This window comes from Triturus cristatus, chromosome 5_2 (genome assembly GCF_964204655.1).
Source record: "Triturus cristatus chromosome 5_2, aTriCri1.1, whole genome shotgun sequence".
NCBI classification, from domain to species: domain Eukaryota; kingdom Metazoa; phylum Chordata; class Amphibia; order Caudata; family Salamandridae; genus Triturus; species Triturus cristatus.
Window position 1 is genome coordinate 500,054,222 of NC_140588.1, and position 19,976 is coordinate 500,074,197.

The following is a 19,976-nucleotide window of genomic DNA, read 5'->3' on the forward strand; positions in this document are numbered from 1 at the left end:
TTGGATTGGCGAACTCCTTCACAGCAGCCAATCAGCACTCAGTAACATCACCACTGACGTTACACCAATGAAGGGGACAGCTATACCGATGGCAGGAAGTGCCGCGAAATCAGGAGCATAAAGCTCCTGAATTCATGTACTTTTTGGTTAGTGTGGCGTTTCTTCACTCCTGCCATTTGCTGCCTTTCACTGTCTTCGTTGGTTCTTGTCTTGTCGAGGTTATCCTGGTGTATGATCTGCAGTTTACTTCATCGACATGAAGAATTCTAGTGCTGGTGCCCTGGCGTTCTCCTGCTGCTGTTGGAAGATTGAAACCACCAACAGGTAAGTTTATAACACTTTTATTTTCTCCCTATTATTTGTGGCCTTATGTGCAAACATTCTCCTTTCAATGCTGCCTAGTTTTCTCAGTCGGGCGGAGGTGGGCGGGGGAGGAGGCTGGGGGGAGAGAGGGAAAATCAAAGAGACATGACATGCCCAAGTTTTCTCAGTCGGGCGGAGGTGGGCAGGGAAGGAGGCTGGGGGGAGAGAGGGAAAATCGAAGAGACACGACATGCCCAAGTTTTCTCAGTCGGGCGGAGGTGGGCAGGGAAGGAGGCTGGGGGGAGAGAGGGAAAATCGAAGAGACACGACATGCTCATACTGATTTTAAGTATCTTGCAACGGGGCACGACCTGCTCATAATTTTGTAATTTAAAGACACCTCAAGGCCGGAAGGACTGTCAGTAACAGAGGAGTGTTTATCTTCTGGGAGACTTGCAAATGTGTTCTCTGTACCCCGGTTGTGCAAGGTATTGTAATCAGAAACTGCTGTTGAACCGTTCTCTCTAAAGGATTCTGTTAATGTACAAATGGTAATCTTTTCTTGTTGGAATAGGGTGCATCATGTAAAGTTGATGTGGAAGAGAGAAGGGAAGCTTGGAACAAACGTCCCCTCACCCAAGCTAGTAAACAGTTACCAGCAAACTCTAGCACTCGTGTTTAGCAGATTGTGCACATAAAATCTATTTAGAAAGGGCCTGTGGCTATCCGTACTCCCTTATGCTGCAACTGCACTCTGCCTGGCTGCTATCTCCACCCTTCCTCCCTCACACACACATGTATGCCCATGGACTTTTCTTTTACAAATCAGCAATGTCATTGTCTTCAGAATACATCATGTAGTTAATGAAAGTGAGCCGAGCAGCGCTGGTTACACTGAGTCACCTAATAATTAGGAAAATATGGGCTTTGAAAGTAAACGCATTTTCATCTTAAATACTAATTTTTCCATTTAGGTATATGTATAATAATTCAACCAAGCAAAGGCTTGTAATTCTGTAGGCTGGGCTGCACACAGGAGAGATACTCATGGGTAGCTAGAGAGCTACCAGTAGCTTGCAAGCTACTTTTTGGAGAAGCCTGATCTACTGTTACTCTGACTTGGTATGCTATGAAAATGTGCTTTTGCTGGTGCAGTCACGTTGCTCAAATGGGTGCAATTTCAGATATTTATGTTTCCCTCGTCTTCATTGCTTGATTTGTATCACTCATAGTCAGTCATAATTACACTGTGTTGGAAACCGGGCAACCGGGTTAGCAGTCACCAGGTTCCCAGCACAGTGGTAACTTGGCTCGAGCGGTTGGGGGTCAGGCACCGTGTTAAGCGTACGTCACACCCTCACAATAACCATGCGTTCATCCGTTCCAAAAACGACACTACACCGTAAAAATTATGGGAGACAAGTTGAAAATATATATGTCTTTATCTTATTTTCTCTTAGTTGCAGATTTCATAACATAAATACAATACAATAGGATTTTTCTACAAAAGAGCAGGTCAAATAAATAATGCTACTTTGGAATTTCAATAAATAGGTTCAGGTCATCATTAAGCAAAGAATAATTAGGGTGCAATAAATACAGACGGCAAATAAATATAGTCAGTCAATAAATACAGTGCAAGAATAAATTAGTGGAAGACAATAAATGAAGCACCTTCAATAAATAAAGTAAAGCAATCAATGACAGTTACAGATCAGATCACTTTCATGAGGTAACTTGGTCTTACTTTGCCCATACACAGCTTGTGGTCATTTAGATGGTATGGGGGTGTCCCACCTAGATTGGTCAAGGCTGGGGCCTAAGCTGAGGCAGAATGAGGATAACCTAAAGATCTGGCCCTCCAAACTACACAGCCCCTCACAGATGTCACTGCACCAGTCTTAGTTCACCCCTGGCACTCCCAGGCTGGTTCTAACACCCCTCTAGCCCCTAGAATGGTCTTTTAGGGCTCCACGGGGCCTCAGACGCCCCCTCTACCACTTACTGCCCTTTTCACGATGATCGGCTCCGCTCGTCACCGTGTCGACGCCGTGAGGCGGCTCCAGATCGATGTCGCTGGGCGGCCTCGACTCGATGTCGCTGGGCGGTCTCGACTCGATGTCGCTGGGCGGTCTCGACTCGATGTCGCTGGGCGGTCTCGACTCGATGTCGCTGGGCGGTCTCGACTCGATGTCGTCTTCCGGCGTCGCAGGGACACGGTCTCCCCGCTTCCGGGTGTCTCCGGAGTGCGATCTCCACTCCCGACCTCCGGCGCTCTTCACCTCAGTTTCCGACGACTCCGGTGGGCGGACTTCACTCCCCCGTCGACGCCTCACCTCGACCTCGGGTGAATCTCCACTCGACCTCCGGCGCCACTCCACGACCTCCGTCGGCGCCCTCACCTCGACCTCGGGTGAATCTCCACTCGACCTCCGGCGCCTCTCCACGACCTCCGTCGGCGCCCTCACTCGACCTCTGGCGGCTCCGGGTACGACGTCTGCTTTCTGTCAGCGCCGCTTCTCTACCTCAGGCCCCAGGTCTCCAGGCTTCTCGACGTCAGGACTCCAGGAGGACACCACTGAACAGGTCAGGAACTTGCTGTTCTTCCTCTTTAAGGCCTGTTTCAAATGTTCAGTTCCTAAAGATGGTTCTTCTGGTCTTGGTCCCACACAGGGCTTTAGGCTGGGCTTGGTCAGTAGGGACTAGCATCAAGGGTGGGTTTCTGGACCCCACTCCAAGCACTGGTTTCCACCCCTGCTGCCTTACGCCGACCTCCTTCTATATCTGTCCTCTCTCTTCTCCAGTCAGTTGCCAACTGCCACTCTGAGATGGCCTCCCAACATTCTAAACTGCCTCCCACTGTCACAGGGTTCTAGAATGTTACAGAAGGTTCTAGAAACCTCCAGTGGGTTCTGGTGATGTCACAGGTGACAATGGGTGGCCACCATTTTGTGGCTCAGGCCCTCAGACAGAAATTCCAGGGGTAGGGAAAATGGCTCCCTGACCCTGCATCAACACTAAAAAGTCTGGTGGTTCCCAAAAAGGAAAAATTATAATAGGGTTTGAGGCAGAAGTGGGACAAAATAAATAATGATGAGGAGGGACCACCCAAAGGGCTGACAGGTCTAACACACTGAAATTATGAAAATGTCACACATTGCAATGCAGAGCAAGGTTATTTTAAATGAAATTGCAATGGGGCAGGACGTGCCTATACTTCTGTAGTGTAAAGAAACATCTCTGGGGGTTTCAGGAAGGCCCATAGGAATAGAGCAAGGGAGAAACAAACTCTGTGTGCCCAATTATAGACAACAAAAACCTGGAACACGGCGCCTTCTGCTGTTTCAAGAGATTTTCATTTTTACATTATTACAAAATCGCCTGCACTCACAAGGGAATCACTAATTCACTCTTAGACAGCCACTTGTTACCAGACAACAGAAGTACACGAGGGCAAAGACGTTTTATTTTCAGGAAGCAGAGAAAGAGTGCCTCATCCTCACGGAATCTGTGCACACAGCACAGAGAAAAAAACACATGTAACCAGAGAGTCTCGCACCACAAACACATGAAGGGAGTGAACAGATTTAATATTTCGTGAGAGGCTGATATGAAAGCTTTTGAAGAACTTCACTGTTTACAGGTGTTGCGCACGCAGGGCGTTGCTTTCTTCAGCACACTGGTGCCTTCTTGCTTTGATTCTAGTTGCACCACTATACTGCTATCTAATGTGGGTTATTTCCATTGGTTGCTACAGCTTTCACTTGGGTGTTTAATTCACCCCCTCCCATGCCCCATGCCCTACCACTTTTTATTTGCAGCAGCCGCTTCTAGAACCAGGGCAACAAAATGGACCGGCGATCAAGACCTTGCCACCACTGTCAGTAACTGTGCAGTGTTTGAGGAGCCCGTCACATATTTTGCAGTCTCTATTTCCCATTGTTTATCCAATGTGAAAAGCCATTTAAATGTCATTTTGAGGACTCTATTTCATTTAATGTCATATGTATATACATCTTTTCTATGTTTCCACAAAAAACTGCAGGTTTGAGGAACTGCTTCCTTTCCCAAAGCCACTGGCACAGCAGCTCAACTATTCTATGTGCTCTTTGAATATGAGGCCTTATGGGTAGGAAACACACTAGGTGCTTGCAGGGCCAGCTTTAGAGCTAAGGGCGCCTGGTGCGACAATCTTTTTTGGCATCCCAACCCCCAATAACCTCCATCTCCACGGACTCCCTCACAACCACCTTCCATAGTGTCACTCAACTCTCCACAGTCCCTTTCTTGCATGCATTTCTGTCGTTTTATATTTCTACTCATACCAACCATAGGGTGTCAGAGCACTTTGCATCACACACATGTTATACACAGTGCTTAATTTGTGTAAAAGAACCAACAAAATAGGTGCTGGTGTTCAAAGCTCTGCTCAAATGCCCAAAGCCAACAATATTAAATGTTAGTTTTCCAAATATGTTGTTTTGTAATCTGTCATGCCTTTAATCCACTACCAGTCACACCCTGCACCTTTATCTCACTTTTGCAGTTTCCTGCTTTCTCCCTCTGTGGCTTTTTTCTGTTTTTCTTTTCCTCTTTGTTCCCCTTTGTGTGTTTGTTTATTCCTCTCTTTCTCTAGGTAAATGTGCGATGAGGAAAAATAAGTGACGGTCAGCAAAAATGAGTGCCGGTGGAACCTAAAGACAACCACCGGATTAAATTGAGCACTGGTTACTCAGAGGCAATGAATCTTATATGTATGAAGCATTCTATAGGAAATGTTACACAAAACAGTGAGGAATACCGTTGTGCGATCTGCATGGTATACATTCTTTGCAGCAGGCACATTAACCCTCTACGCTACATTATGAGTCAAAAATGCCACTAGACAAAACTTCATCTCTCTTCAGCAGAAAGATTAATCACCTGCGTTTTCTTGACATTTCTATTGTTTCCTGAAAACTGCTCGACAGCAAGAAAAACAGCAAGTACTTTTAAAACCAAAAGTTATTGAACACATCGGCTGTACAGCACTAAAGCGGACCCTGGGAAATTGTTTGGTCAGTATGGGCTTGACTTTGGGGTTTTTAGGCTTTTTGGGAAAAAGTCAAATTGGGGATTATACCCAAGGAATATTTTGGCCATAAAATGCCCCAGTTTTCTAGGACTTTATGCTGTACAATGGATCATTTGATTTCATAAAACAATACAACTAAGCAAACCCCACCCTCTAAGTTTGCGTTTGTCCACTATGCTCGTTTGCATGCTGTACTTGGATTGATACTTCCCACCCCATCAAATTGAAGGGGAGAGATGTGGTTTTGTAGCCAGAGCTGTTGACTTTGTAAGTGGGGAGCCGGGTTTGAATCCCATTCTCGGTGCAACATCAAGTGATCTTGGATGAAATAATGTAATTTATCCATGAGTAATGAAAACAAAGCTCATTTAAAGTGTTCCAGTGCCCAGGAGTTTGTACAATGTAAAACTGTGAAAAAATTATATTTTTAAAGTCATTTATTGGCATTCATTTTTCCCAATATATCAAGGTGGTGTCTTAACCGATGAAGTCTTAGCCTGGGCATAGTGTGGAAATGTGGATTTTCCTGATCAGTTATGTCCCCTATCTTGGACCCCAACGGTTCTATATGCATGTTACAAGTACATGTATGTTCCCTCCAGTTCCAGTTTCTAAGACGCAAACATATGAGTGTCTACCGTCAACATGTTCTCTGTCAGATCCGCCATCAATGGGCTGGATATTCGATTCCTAGGTATGACGGGCCACCGACTTTATATGGCTAAGTTACTCCATTTTTACAGTTCAGGCGAGTAGGCCCGATTCTGTCCTCAAAGCCTTTCCCTGCTCTCTGTCTCTGACAGCTTCAGCTTGAGCTCGCATCTGTATCCATGAACTTTGTCCTACTCCCTGTGCAGCTAACGGTGCCTGCCTCGGCCAGTTTTCGCCTGTCTGCCAAGAAGTTGTATTTCACCTTCGAATTATCTATTCTGCTCTCCAGCCGATGCATTCCTGTCCAGTGATTTAGGTAAACATTTCCTTTAGCTCACAAGCAAAGGACTCAGCTTTTCCGTCCTCCTGCAAGTGATTCATAGCCCTGTTGCCATGGAAAGTTTTCTATCCCTCGCTTCTCATATAGACACTTAGACGCTTGTACACGTACACAGTCAGTATAGAATAGATTCTGTCCGAGAGTCTCTTCCTTGTGGATAACATAGTTCTTTAAACATAGGATGTTAGATATGATTTGGGATTAGGTTGACTTGACCCCAGACTTCTCGTCTCCACATGTAGAGCTAAATGTCAAGTCCCCTTCACCCCCTAGTTGCACGTCAATTACACGTCATGCTGCCGCGCGCGCATCTATGCCAAGTATTATCTTATAGATCCACCTATGTCTGATAATTCTAACCAATCATGTTTCTTTTATTCCTTATTACGCCTAGTTTCGATTATGTCACTGTTTTGTCACTTTTCTTATCAAATGTTACGCCTTCTACATTCGTTTCATTGTAATGCACTTATTATAAAAATACATGTCTGTTAATAAATTATTGTACTTCACTTCCTGAACCCTCGTGGTGACGGAACCTGAAGGCCGCGACTCGAGTCGGCCATTTTGAATGGAATAAAGCCCATTAGAAAACCTCTTATACCACGGATTCTGCCTCTTGTTATTTTGAGCTATTTACTTTATTTTAAGATTCCGTATGAAATTCAGTCCGGTAATATTTATTTTATTTACCACAATAGGAAAGATTTATATTTTTAATACAACATTTTTAGAAGGTACAGTGTGGCGGTACGGAGTATCCCAGTAGCCCTTCTTATCCCTTTTATAGATGCCATTTAGCAGCACACATTATATGGACAATTTTTGATGCTGTAGAATTCTGTTTCCCAAGTGCTTTTTTTGCTCTGACCTTCCCTCTGCAATATGGCACAGGCCTAAGAGCAAAGACTAGGGCCCTATGAAAATGATGTACAACCTCTTGAGCCGGTCAGAGATGTGCCCGTACTTAAACCGCTCAATAACCGTGATTAAGACTTCTGGATTTGAGAATCAAAGGCAGTGCAAGTTTCGCATAGTGGTGGTCTGTGGGTCATAAAAAAAATCCAAATACATGCTCATCTAATCCTTCGCCTCTCTGCAGATGAACTGCACGTGTTGAAATATTGGCAATGCAAAAGTAAAGGAAACTTGTCGCTTACAGGAGAGTGGGTGTGTTGGTTATGGGGGATATTGAAGTGAAGGAGCTCCAAGGTAGTACATTCAAGATCAATGTAACAAACTTGAAAGAATGGAAAGCTAACGTGGCCCTGCCAGAAATCAAATTCTTAACTTGGAAATCATGGCTATCTTACCAGCCGTCAGGACTTGAAAGTAATAACTTGCAGATCATGGCATACTTTATTTGCCCTTAAGATAAGGCAGCAGGTAACTTCTAGGCATGTCATTCACTCCCTTGCCAATCACTATGATTCTGATCTCAGGGGAGCTTTCATGATGTCTCATGCAAAACATATTAAGAACATGCAAATAATATTTCTTAAACATTTTCTCTTCATTGATAGGGAAAACGCTTTTTGATCGCTAGGCAGAGGACTCCTATTCAAGCAGCAGGAACATCAGAGGAAGGGAATAAGAAGGTACGCATTTGTTTTTGAGTGATGGGTGAAGAGGCAGTGCTGAAGTTTGCCCTCACGAACCTTTGAACAATTAACTTGCAGAGCCTCAACGGTGGTATACAGTGTATACATACTGCAGCAATTATGGAGGCACCTACTTAAAGCCTGGATGAGCTGGAATTACTTTTTATCCACTTATCATAAAATTATTTTTGTATCTAAATTGTTTATTTATAATAGAAGAAGAATTTTTGTGAAGATGTTTTTGAAACTAAAAAACCTGCTCTACCTCATGAAGCTGTAAAATTGTAGCCATGTACTCTTCATTAACATGCAGCTTCGGAATTTTGCATCTTAGATTAAGCACACATTTGACATGGACCGTTTCCTGCTGCCAAAAGATGGTAGAGTGGTCAAGCGAAAGGCTGAAACAGAAACAGATGGAGAGAGAAAAGCTGCAAAAACACGGAAATATGATGCCTCCTTTTTGGACTTTGGGTTCACCTGCATTGTTAGTGGAGAAAGTAGACCACAGTGTGTGGTTTGTGGCGTGATCTTAGCTAATGACAGCTTGAAGCCAACTTTGAAACGAAACATGGGTCTCTGGCAGGAAAAAGCAGAGATTTTTTGGCCAGGAAGTTGCAGGACATAACTCAGCAGAAAGAAGAGGTGAAACATGTGGCAAATACTCCAGCAAATGCATTAAAAGCTTCATACCAATTAGCATACCACATTGCTAAAAACAAAAGGCCCTTTGTAGATGGAGAAAAAGTGATTCTCCCAGCATTGCTCGACGTGGCTAGGACAATGCTTGGTGAAAAAGCAGCGGAAAAGTTCAAAAGCATACCCATCTCAGACACAACAGTTTGCTGCCGCATCTCTGACATGTCAGAAGATATCCAGGGACGGCTCATAGCCCGGTTGAAATCAAGTTTGTTTGCTGTGCAAGTAGATGAAGCAACTGACGTGTCAAAGGATGCCCATTTAATTGCTTATGTTCGATACTGTTATGAAACACTATTATTGGAAGATTTTTTATTTTGCAAGCCAATCAAGGGGCGAGCAACAGGTTCTGATTTGTTTGACATTATCAATGACTTCTTGAATATCCATGGCTTAAATTGGGAAAACTGTGTTGGAATCTGCACAGATGGTGCTCCTTCAATGTATGGTGCTAGGGCTGGCCTAAAAGCTAACGTGTTGAAAGTGGCTCCACATATTCTGTGGACCCACTGTATGATACACCGGGAAGCCCTTGCGGTTCGAAACATAGACAGTGAACTTGAAGATGTGCTTAATTCTGCTATAAATATAGAACATTTTATGAAGACCCATCCCACAAGAGCTCGTCTTTTTGCAATTTTATGTGCAGAAATGGGAGCTGAGCATGATGGCTTGCTGTTTCATACAGAAGTGCGGTGGTTATCCCGGCGGAAAGTGCTGACTCGCATCTTGGAATTAAGGAATGAAGTACGGCAGTTTCTTCTGTGTTTGGACCCTGGCAAAGCAGAACAGCTATGCAATCCCCGCTGGCTTGTGCTTTTAGCATACCTTGCTGACATTTTCGAGAAATTAAATTCCCTGAATCTGTCTCTGCAAGGAGCTGAAATCACTTCTATTACCAAGAACAAAAGAATAACTGCATTCAAGAAGAAGCTGGAATTATGGAGAAGACTAGTGGAAGAGGGCCTGTTTGAGTCGTTTCCGTGTTTAGTAGATGCTCTTGAGGAGACTGAATATGAACTTCCAAGTGTTGGTGAGATAATAAAAAATCACCTGACGTCTCTCAGGAACAGTTTACAAAAGTATTTTCCTGAGGACAGCGATCACTTCAATGACTGGGTCTTTCAATCATTTCTGGCAGAGGTGGGGAGCCATCTCCCGATTCGCATGCAGGAAGAACTGATTGATCTCCAAAGTGACCGCACTCTGCAGATGCAATTCAGCAAAGTCTCAATGGGAGAGTTTTGGCTGAAAATGTCTGCAGAACATTCAGCTTTGAGAGAAACTGCTATCAAAACTCTCTTGCCTTTCAGCTCGTCCTATTTATGTGAGGTTGGGTTCTCAGCACTTGCGGTGTTAAAGACTAAGTACCGGTCAAGACTAGATGTGGAGCACAACCCGAGGATGGCAGTAGCAAAAATCCATCCACAGATTGACCGTCTCTGTGGCGAAAAACAGGCACACCCATTACATTAATGTTAGCCGTGTTATTATCAATCTATGTCAAATCATGTGTTATATGTGTAAAACAAAGCTTCATAGAAAAAATAATTTGCGCACATTTCATCTTGGAAATGTTTGATTTAAACTGTGTAATAAGCCTCTGTCATTTAACCACACCCACTCACAAACCTGCAGTTTACTAAACACTCTTATTGTGTTTAACATTATTTGCCAGATATGGCCCGTGATATGCAGGTGGCAGTCGATTATATAGTGTACCAGATTCCAGAAATTTCTGTTGGGTGGGGGGCTACAAAAGTTTGAAGATCTCTGCTATAGGGGATGTTATTATACCTGTGTTATATTCTGAAGATTGGAATGTTGATACTGTAAACTCCATTCTCTCAGAGTTGGAATATTTCACTGTTGTTGAAAGTGACGACATGTATCAAATTTCTGTTAACTATGGTGAAATGTTCTGTTATCATCATTATAGACAGTCCTATTTACATCGAGCTAGTGTTCAATGCACACTTTTGAATTACACACAATGGGGACACTGTCCAACTCCCGCACACAGGTGCTCAAAAACATATAGGGATCAATTCACATATATTTCTGGACATGAAGCATTAGACCCAAAATCCTTTTATTCTGAACGTGTTCCTACATCAGCAAAGAAATACTTGCTGATGCAAACTAAGCTAATATATACAGATTTGTTTGTCAAAGTTATCTTTAAAAGGATACGAGAACTGGAGGGATACCATTGACATGAAATTGTTTTGGTGTGTCAAACACTGACAAGTTCAGGGGACAGACACTCCTTTAGGGCCTGTTTAATTCCAACAAAAATGATCCAGTTCACCAGACTACTTGTCTAGGATTTGCTAAAATTAAACTCATTAATTCTCCCAAAATTCCTTCCTTTGCCCGATTTGATAATTGCCAAAATGTTACAAATTATTCTGAAGAACAGCTCAATAATATGGTGCAGAATGGTACATTTAACATCTCACTTTCAGGTCCAATTGGGTGATTATTGTGGCCAGTGGACACAAATGTTGTTACACTTGTTTTTTTAATTCCACACCGGCGGTATGGAAATTGTGACATCAATGGTTGAAACATTCCACTCTGTCTGCAGTAAAACACCATCTTCCCCTCCTGTCTGAAGACATGGACCTATCCGATTTCTTGTTGGGTCCTAAGTCCCCGTGTTCTAAAATATTCATTTATGCAACTTACAATGCAATTCGGTAATAGTCACAAATGGAAGCAGTTGCACGTTTAAGACAAATCGAACAAGTTAATTTGGATAAAGCATTTGCTGTTTTTGATAATAGCATTAATGCATTGTCTTCTTGCATTCACCTGTTAAATAACATTGTGTTGTCTGTTCTTGATATTATGCAAAATGACATGTCTTTATTATGCCATGGGCAAAGTCAGCTTAGATCTTTTATGCATTTTAGTTGGACACATCAGGTGCTCAAGAACAGCTACGTCCCCTGGCGTTACCTTAATTCGACACAGCCATTTTTGCCTCTCAATCTGACATGTAAACAGTGACTCATTGCCAAAAAAGTTGCTACATACACATTGTTAAATATAGAGAAGTTAGAACAGTTGTCCTTTATTGTAGCTGGAACACCCTCTACTGCATGGTTAATGCACTGTATAATATCTTTGCTGATTTTCACATTCCAATTCACATTTTGCATGAAACATTTACCGAGAGGTAGATATGGAGTCCTTGGAGGAAGCTTTATCCACGAATTGTGGACACTCCCTTTCGACTTCTGATGTGAAGAAGCCAACAGAGAGATATTTCTTACTGGAAAGGAGTGCAACTCATCCATTGGCCACTCATTTGTTTGTAAACACATTAGAATTCACATGGCTCAGCGCGTTTGGCAGCCTTTACTCTCTTATCTCATGCGCATCAAATTCACTTGCTTCAGTCCCCCGAAGCTCAGAGCCTTGCAACTCTTCCCAAGCGAATGAAAGGTGCATGAACCCCAGTTTGTTGGTAGCTCAGTCGTACTGGGATTGCTAGTTAGTCTCCCCGCTGTCATCGGCCCGGTCCCCCCTCCCTCTCCCTGCGTAGTCTGCGGCGCTCAAGCACCACTTGACATGTCATGACCTGTGTGGTTATTGTTACTTTTCTCTTATTGTTATTCTTTTTCTACTACAGCTGCCATGGAGAATTCTCCTCAGCATACCCTTACACCTCGCCTACGGGGTTAGCAAAAGTTTGGGGCCTTTCTGGGTTGCCCGTCGTTAGCTGGCCCTGTGGGGCAATATTTATACTTACTGCTACCACACATTAGTCGTCTTGGTCTGGGGCCTTGGACCCTGGACTTAATCAGCACATGTTGCCCCTTGTTGGTTGTCGGTCACTTATGACTCTTGGGCTTTTCCACACCTCCATTAATCCTTGCTACACTGTTTTACTTGATGCAGCCGGCCCGAAGTGGTTGTAGGTGACTTGCTGTGTATCTGTAAATTGCTATGCTGGCTATTTCGTAACACTGCCCGCCCAAATAGGGTTGTAGGCCTTATGCTGTGTTCACCAATATTTGCCTGCAATAAAGGTTTTTGAAACTGGAAAAAAAAAAGAATTCATGTGGCATTTAACACTTCTGTAGCGAATTTGGCTTGTTTTCTAAAAGGAATATCAGCCCCTTCACTTCTCCCATTCATTACTGTCCTTTCCACTGGAAATTACTTAATATTAAGCGATCAAGACCTGCTGCAATAACATCCTTTTCCCACACACACATGTCGTTTCTGATAGTTCGTCGTGGCCTTCAATTCCAACTTTGAAGGCAGACTTTAGCAAGCTAAACAGACTAAAAGCCTTATTTTTTCTAAAGGGTGTGGCATTAGCATCTGCCCAAGAAACCTTTGAACTTTAGGTTGCAAAGATGTCTAGTGAAATACAGTCACTTTAAAGCACAAATCTCCCACAGCATTTTGGTGAGCTTGTACCTCACATCTTTAATACTGCCATTATCACTTGTTTCTTTAAAACAATTGGAACTGGCTTAGTCTATACCTTTCAGAAAATCTTTGAAGTAATACCGTCCGTTATACCATTAACTTGCAGCTGCTTCAAGATGCATGGTATGAGTTGCTCCCTACTAGGGAGAAGGGTGCCACTGCAGCAGGATTTCCGAACTTCGACTCTAACAACACAGATGCAGGACTACAGACTACTTCTTCTTCATCGGCTGATAATGAGGATCATGCCTGCTCTTTGGAGCTTTTGAATGGGGTTCTTCAGAGATCATCTCATGAGGAGACTGAATCCGTTCTCGATTCGCTAAACATTTGATCTTGTGGAAGAACTCTTGGGTGCCCAGTCCTCAATCTAATTCGGCCACCCTTTCGAAATTTTCAGTTTAATTAAATATATATATATATATATATATATATATATATATATATATATATATATATATATATATATATATATATATATATATATGTATATATGTATATATATATATATATATGCATGCATAATTCAATGCGATGCTAGGAAGCATGATTATTATGCTTCCTAGCATCGCATTGAATTTGCTTAGCTTGTGACATTTATTATTTTGTTAGTCACTATGTTACTTTCCCGACTAAAGAAGGGGTGTAGTGATGTCCCTTCTGAGCCTACCTTTGTTCTCCCTTAGTTTAGGGTTCTACCTGCTTTAGGCTGCTTCTACTAGCACAGTCGCACATGACATCTCTAACAAGAACAATTGGTTTTACTTCGCACAATACCCTGCATTCTGCGCAACCACTTGGCAGAATTACCCCCATCCATCACCTACCTGGAAGCATCACACTGCATTCTGGGCTGTGCAGTCCATAAGAGATCCGAGGACTGGCAACAGGTGAGCTGTGACTTGTGGGGGCGGAGCTTACTTGTACTAACAAAAGGAAGGCAGGACTTTCATGATGCGAAGGGAAGCTTTTTGAATTCTTGGGCGCTGAGGAAGGCAAATATACGCCGAAATGCATTCGCCACAACATGCAATAAAGAGCTTCTTCGAATTTCCCCTGTGTGGCCTCTGCTCTTTGCCCGTGAAGGAGTGTATCGGATATAAATTTCATGTCAGCCAGAGACGTGATTCAGAAGGTCCCGCTCCACAAGAGGCCCGGACTTTACTGGCTCTGTTTTTGGCAGTTTTGGGTTTTCCGAGTAATCGGATGGTCTGGACCCGCTTCCATGCTTGGGAAGAGAGAAGGGCGGTCGGAGGTATTCTACCTCACACAGGGCGGCTTGCATTGCCAGTCTGTCCCCGCCTAATGGATTCCTGAACACTGAAGCTGGAGCGTTTGGGGACTCGAGGAGGCGCCTTTTTGCACATCAACTCTAACAAGAACAATTGGTTTTACTTCGCACAATACCCTGCATTCTGCGCAACCACTTGGCAGAATTACCCCCATCCATCACCTACCTGGAAGCATTACACTGCATTCTGGGCTGTGCAGTCCATAAGAGATCCGAGGACTGGCAACAGGTGAGCTGTGACTTGTGGGGGCGGAGCTTACTTGTACTAACAAAAGGAAGGCAGGACTTTCATGATGCGAAGGGAAGCTTTTTGAATTCTTGGGCGCTGAGGAAGGCAAATATACGCCGAAATGCATTCGCCACAACATGCAATAAAGAGCTTCTTCGAATTTCCCCTGTGTGGCCTCTGCTCTTTGCCCGTGAAGGAGTGTATCGGATATAAATTTCATGTCAGCCAGAGACGTGATTCAGAGGGTCCCGCTCCACAAGAGGCCCGGACTTTACTGGCTCTGTTTTTGGCAGTTTTGGGTTTTCCGAGTAATCGGATGGTCTGGACCCGCTTCCATGCTTGGGAAGAGAGAAGGGCGGTCGCGAGGTATTCTACCTCACACAGGGCGGCTTGCATTGCCAGTCTGTCCCCGCCTAATGGATTCCTGAACACTGAAGCTGGAGCGTTTGGGGACTCGAGGAGGCGCCTTTTTGCACATCAACTCTAACAAGAACAATTGGTTTTACTTCGCACAATACCCTGCATTCTGCGCAACCACTTGGCAGAATTACCCCCATCCATCACCTACCTGGAAGCATTACACTGCATTCTGGGCTGTGCAGTCCATAAGAGATCCGAGGACTGGCAACAGGTGAGCTGTGACTTGTGGGGGCGGAGCTTACTTGTACTAACAAAAGGAAGGCAGGACTTTCATGATGCGAAGGGAAGCTTTTTGAATTCTTGGGCGCTGAGGAAGGCAAATATACGCCGAAATGCATTCGCCACAACATGCAATAAAGAGCTTCTTCGAATTTCCCCTGTGTGGCCTCTGCTCTTTGCCCGTGAAGGAGTGTATCGGATATAAATTTCATGTCAGCCAGAGACGTGATTCAGAGGGTCCCGCTCCACAAGAGGCCCGGACTTTACTGGCTCTGTTTTTGGCAGTTTTGGGTTTTCCGAGTAATCGGATGGTCTGGACCCGCTTCCATGCTTGGGAAGAGAGAAGGGCGGTCGCGAGGTATTCTACCTCACACAGGGCGGCTTGCATTGCCAGTCTGTCCCCGCCTAATGGATTCCTGAACACTGAAGCTGGAGCGTTTGGGGACTCGAGGAGGCGCCTTTTTGCACATCAACTCTAACAAGAACAATTGGTTTTACTTCGCACAATACCCTGCATTCTGCGCAACCACTTGGCAGAATTACCCCCATCCATCACCTACCTGGAAGCATTACACTGCATTCTGGGCTGTGCAGTCCATAAGAGATCCGAGGACTGGCAACAGGTGAGCTGTGACTTGTGGGGGCGGAGCTTACTTGTACTAACAAAAGGAAGGCAGGACTTTCATGATGCGAAGGGAAGCTTTTTGAATTCTTGGGCGCTGAGGAAGGCAAATATACGCCGAAATGCATTCGCCACAACATGCAATAAAGAGCTTCTTCGAATTTCCCCTGTGTGGCCTCTGCTCTTTGCCCGTGAAGGAGTGTATCGGATATAAATTTCATGTCAGCCAGAGACGTGATTCAGAGGGTCCCGCTCCACAAGAGGCCCGGACTTTACTGGCTCTGTTTTTGGCAGTTTTGGGTTTTCCGAGTAATCGGATGGTCTGGACCCGCTTCCATGCTTGGGAAGAGAGAAGGGCGGTCGCGAGGTATTCTACCTCACACAGGGCGGCTTGCATTGCCAGTCTGTCCCCGCCTAATGGATTCCTGAACACTGAAGCTGGAGCGTTTGGGGACTCGAGGAGGCGCCTTTTTGCACATCAACTCTAACAAGAACAATTGGTTTTACTTCGCACAATACCCTGCATTCTGCGCAACCACTTGGCAGAATTACCCCCATCCATCACCTACCTGGAAGCATTACACTGCATTCTGGGCTGTGCAGTCCATAAGAGATCCGAGGACTGGCAACAGGTGAGCTGTGACTTGTGGGGGCGGAGCTTACTTGTACTAACAAAAGGAAGGCAGGACTTTCATGATGCGAAGGGAAGCTTTTTGAATTCTTGGGCGCTGAGGAAGGCAAATATACGCCGAAATGCATTCGCCACAACATGCAATAAAGAGCTTCTTCGAATTTCCCCTGTGTGGCCTCTGCTCTTTGCCCGTGAAGGAGTGTATCGGATATAAATTTCATGTCAGCCAGAGACGTGATTCAGAGGGTCCCGCTCCACAAGAGGCCCGGACTTTACTGGCTCTGTTTTTGGCAGTTTTGGGTTTTCCGAGTAATCGGATGGTCTGGACCCGCTTCCATGCTTGGGAAGAGAGAAGGGCGGTCGCGAGGTATTCTACCTCACACAGGGCGGCTTGCATTGCCAGTCTGTCCCCGCCTAATGGATTCCTGAACACTGAAGCTGGAGCGTTTGGGGACTCGAGGAGGCGCCTTTTTGCACATCAACTCTAACAAGAACAATTGGTTTTACTTCGCACAATACCCTGCATTCTGCGCAACCACTTGGCAGAATTACCCCCATCCATCACCTACCTGGAAGCATTACACTGCATTCTGGGCTGTGCAGTCCATAAGAGATCCGAGGACTGGCAACAGGTGAGCTGTGACTTGTGGGGGCGGAGCTTACTTGTACTAACAAAAGGAAGGCAGGACTTTCATGATGCGAAGGGAAGCTTTTTGAATTCTTGGGCGCTGAGGAAGGCAAATATACGCCGAAATGCATTCGCCACAACATGCAATAAAGAGCTTCTTCGAATTTCCCCTGTGTGGCCTCTGCTCTTTGCCCGTGAAGGAGTGTATCGGATATATATATATATATATATATATATATATATATATATATATATATATATATATATATATATATATATATATATATATATATATATATATATATATATATATATATATGTATATATATATATATATATGTATATATATATATATATATGCATGCATAATTCAATGCGATGCTAGGAAGCATGATTATTATGCTTCCTAGCATCGCATTGAATTTGCTTAGCTTGTGACATTTATTATTTTGTTAGTCACTATGTTACTTTCCCGACTAAAGAAGGGGTGTAGTGATGTCCCTTCTGAGCCTACCTTTGTTCTCCCTTAGTTTAGGGTTCTACCTGCTTTAGGCTGCTTCTACTAGCACAGTCGCACATGACATCTTTGTTTTTGACATTATTTTAGAAATATGCTGTACACGTTGTTTTGTTATTCAGTGACTCTTCTTGGGATTTCGTATGCACATTTCGTACAAGGATGTTTAGAATACATAACAACATTTTGTACTGTTTTCTGCTCAGTCAACAACAGCTCCTAATGTTTTCAGACATAACACGGTAGTCCAGCTGCAGCTTTCCAAAACAATTGTTTTGTCATATAACTTGTGTTTTGTCCATTTGTGTGCAGAGAGGAGGATTCCGGTAGAAAGACCTTTCATGGGATGAAGGCACACCAGGTATGGGGTATGTTGCTAATTTCAGAGATCACTAATATATCCCTTTGCTTACACAGTAAAGATAGGCCTAGACAGATAGATAATTTCCCATGGTTGGGTTGTTCATTCTATACAGTCTGCTAGTAATGTTAATTATTTCGCTTGGTTGTATTTGTCTATTAATCGCAGCACATCTGCTTCATAATAGACTATGATAGTTTCCATAAATGTTTATGTTCCAGGTTTGTCAAAATCACCTGGTACTCTGGGAAGGTTAGGAGTTCAGCAGGCACAGTGAGCTAGCTTGAATGTAGGTTGCAAGATACAGACGTTGTAGAGAGACACAGTCCCTACTTTCTGACGTCTTGACATCCCAAAGCACAGTTCTGTTTACCAGCAGAATCCATGAGACAAACATGGTACTGTATCCAACTTGCGCTCCATTGCAGTCGTCCTGAACATTTGACCTGGTCCAGCACGACTAGATAACCGAGGTTAGCGCTTTATGCTTTTAGGTGCTATTTTACATTTTATTCTTTAAAATTCATAACTCTGGTTCTACTATTTTTCTAACTTGGTGTGGGGTTTTTTGTGTGGTGTTTTCACTTTTTTTTACTGTTTGAAGTGTTGCACAAATAAATGTGTTACTTCTAAGTTAAGCCTGGCTGCTCTGTGCCAAACTATCAGGGAGTTGAGCACAGGTTAATTTGAGGTTTGCTTGTACCTTACCCTGATAAGGATTGTGGTTGCTGCTTGACCAGGGCTCACACTCCAGTCAACCAGTAATCCAATTTCTCACAAGCCCGATATCAACAATTTAGCAAATTAGTACTGGTTTTGTGAACATTTAACTGTGGAATGAACCATGTATTGTCCCTCGGCATGTGGATTACTATATATTGCTAGGATACAGCCATTGCATTGTTGAATCATCACCATTCGGAGCATCATTCCCAAAAAAGGACTGCCAATAAAATCATTACAACTAGTTGAATATTCGTATCGTTATTATTTATAGTAAGCCATTGTGTGACTTATTGGGGCTGATTCACAAAGGCATTTATGAGTCTATGAAGTAGCGTCCCTGTAGCAGTCTTTTACGTACTTGTACATGCCTTTGTGAATTAGCTACAAAACACCTAAAATGTAGATATTCATATTCAATTAGTACAAGTAGGAAGGCTTGTACCTTCTTTACACTTCTACTGATAGGTAGTTGGAGGTTGCAGGCTGATTCACGGAGACATGAACGAGTGTAAAGGAGTATTCCAGTAGTATACTTCCTGTCCTCAGAAATGCTTTTGGGAATTACCCTAGATACTGTATAAATGTATTCTGTTTCAACCTGAACACAATACATTGCCCTTGACCTTTTATCCATCCATTCACTCATCCACTGAATTATCCAGTAATCTTTGCATTCAGTCATCCATCCACACACTTGAACATCTATCAATTTATGCAGCCTCTCAGTCAACCATGAACTTATTCTCTTGTTGATCCCACTGATTCCAGCCAATCGGTGAAGAAGCCGACATGTATAACTTTTTAAATAATTGTCTTTTTTAGTGCAAATAGCTAAGACAACCTCCCAGAGAGCTGTCAGGGTAACAAAAACAGCTGCCCCATCAAGGCAAAAAGCAGACCCAAATTAGACATAGCTGATCCTGACTATACTTCACTTCCTTCAGTGGCTCTTGAAAGAGTGTTGTCTTCCTATTTTCCAGCTCTTGAGGTGCACTGATAAGATTTTGCATGCAAGAAAACAACAGGTTCTCCCTATTAAAAATAGAAGATCACCAATAACGGAGTCCCTTCTGGACTGAACCAAAGCAATAATTTCCTGCTATGTAAGCGATCCTACCAGCACCAGGCTGAAAATAAAACATGAGCATCCATATTCATGTCTGCAGCATTCCTGTTGTTGGTCGATTTTAATTAGTAACTCTATGACTTTGTATT

At 43.6% G+C, this 19,976-nt stretch overlaps 1 protein-coding gene across 1 annotated transcript; it reads left to right on the forward strand.

Annotated features, from left to right (window-relative positions):
* Positions 1-8,752: 8,752 nt before the first annotated feature.
* LOC146823210 (zinc finger BED domain-containing protein 5-like) lies at positions 8,753-13,451 on the forward strand. Its single transcript, XM_085606387.1, has 3 exons — positions 8,753-9,924; positions 12,309-12,366; positions 13,224-13,451. The coding sequence occupies exons 1-3, from the start codon at positions 8,753-8,755 to the stop codon at positions 13,449-13,451; spliced, it is 1,458 nt and encodes a 485-aa protein (XP_085462513.1).
* The last annotated feature ends 6,525 nt before the right edge of the window (positions 13,452-19,976 follow it).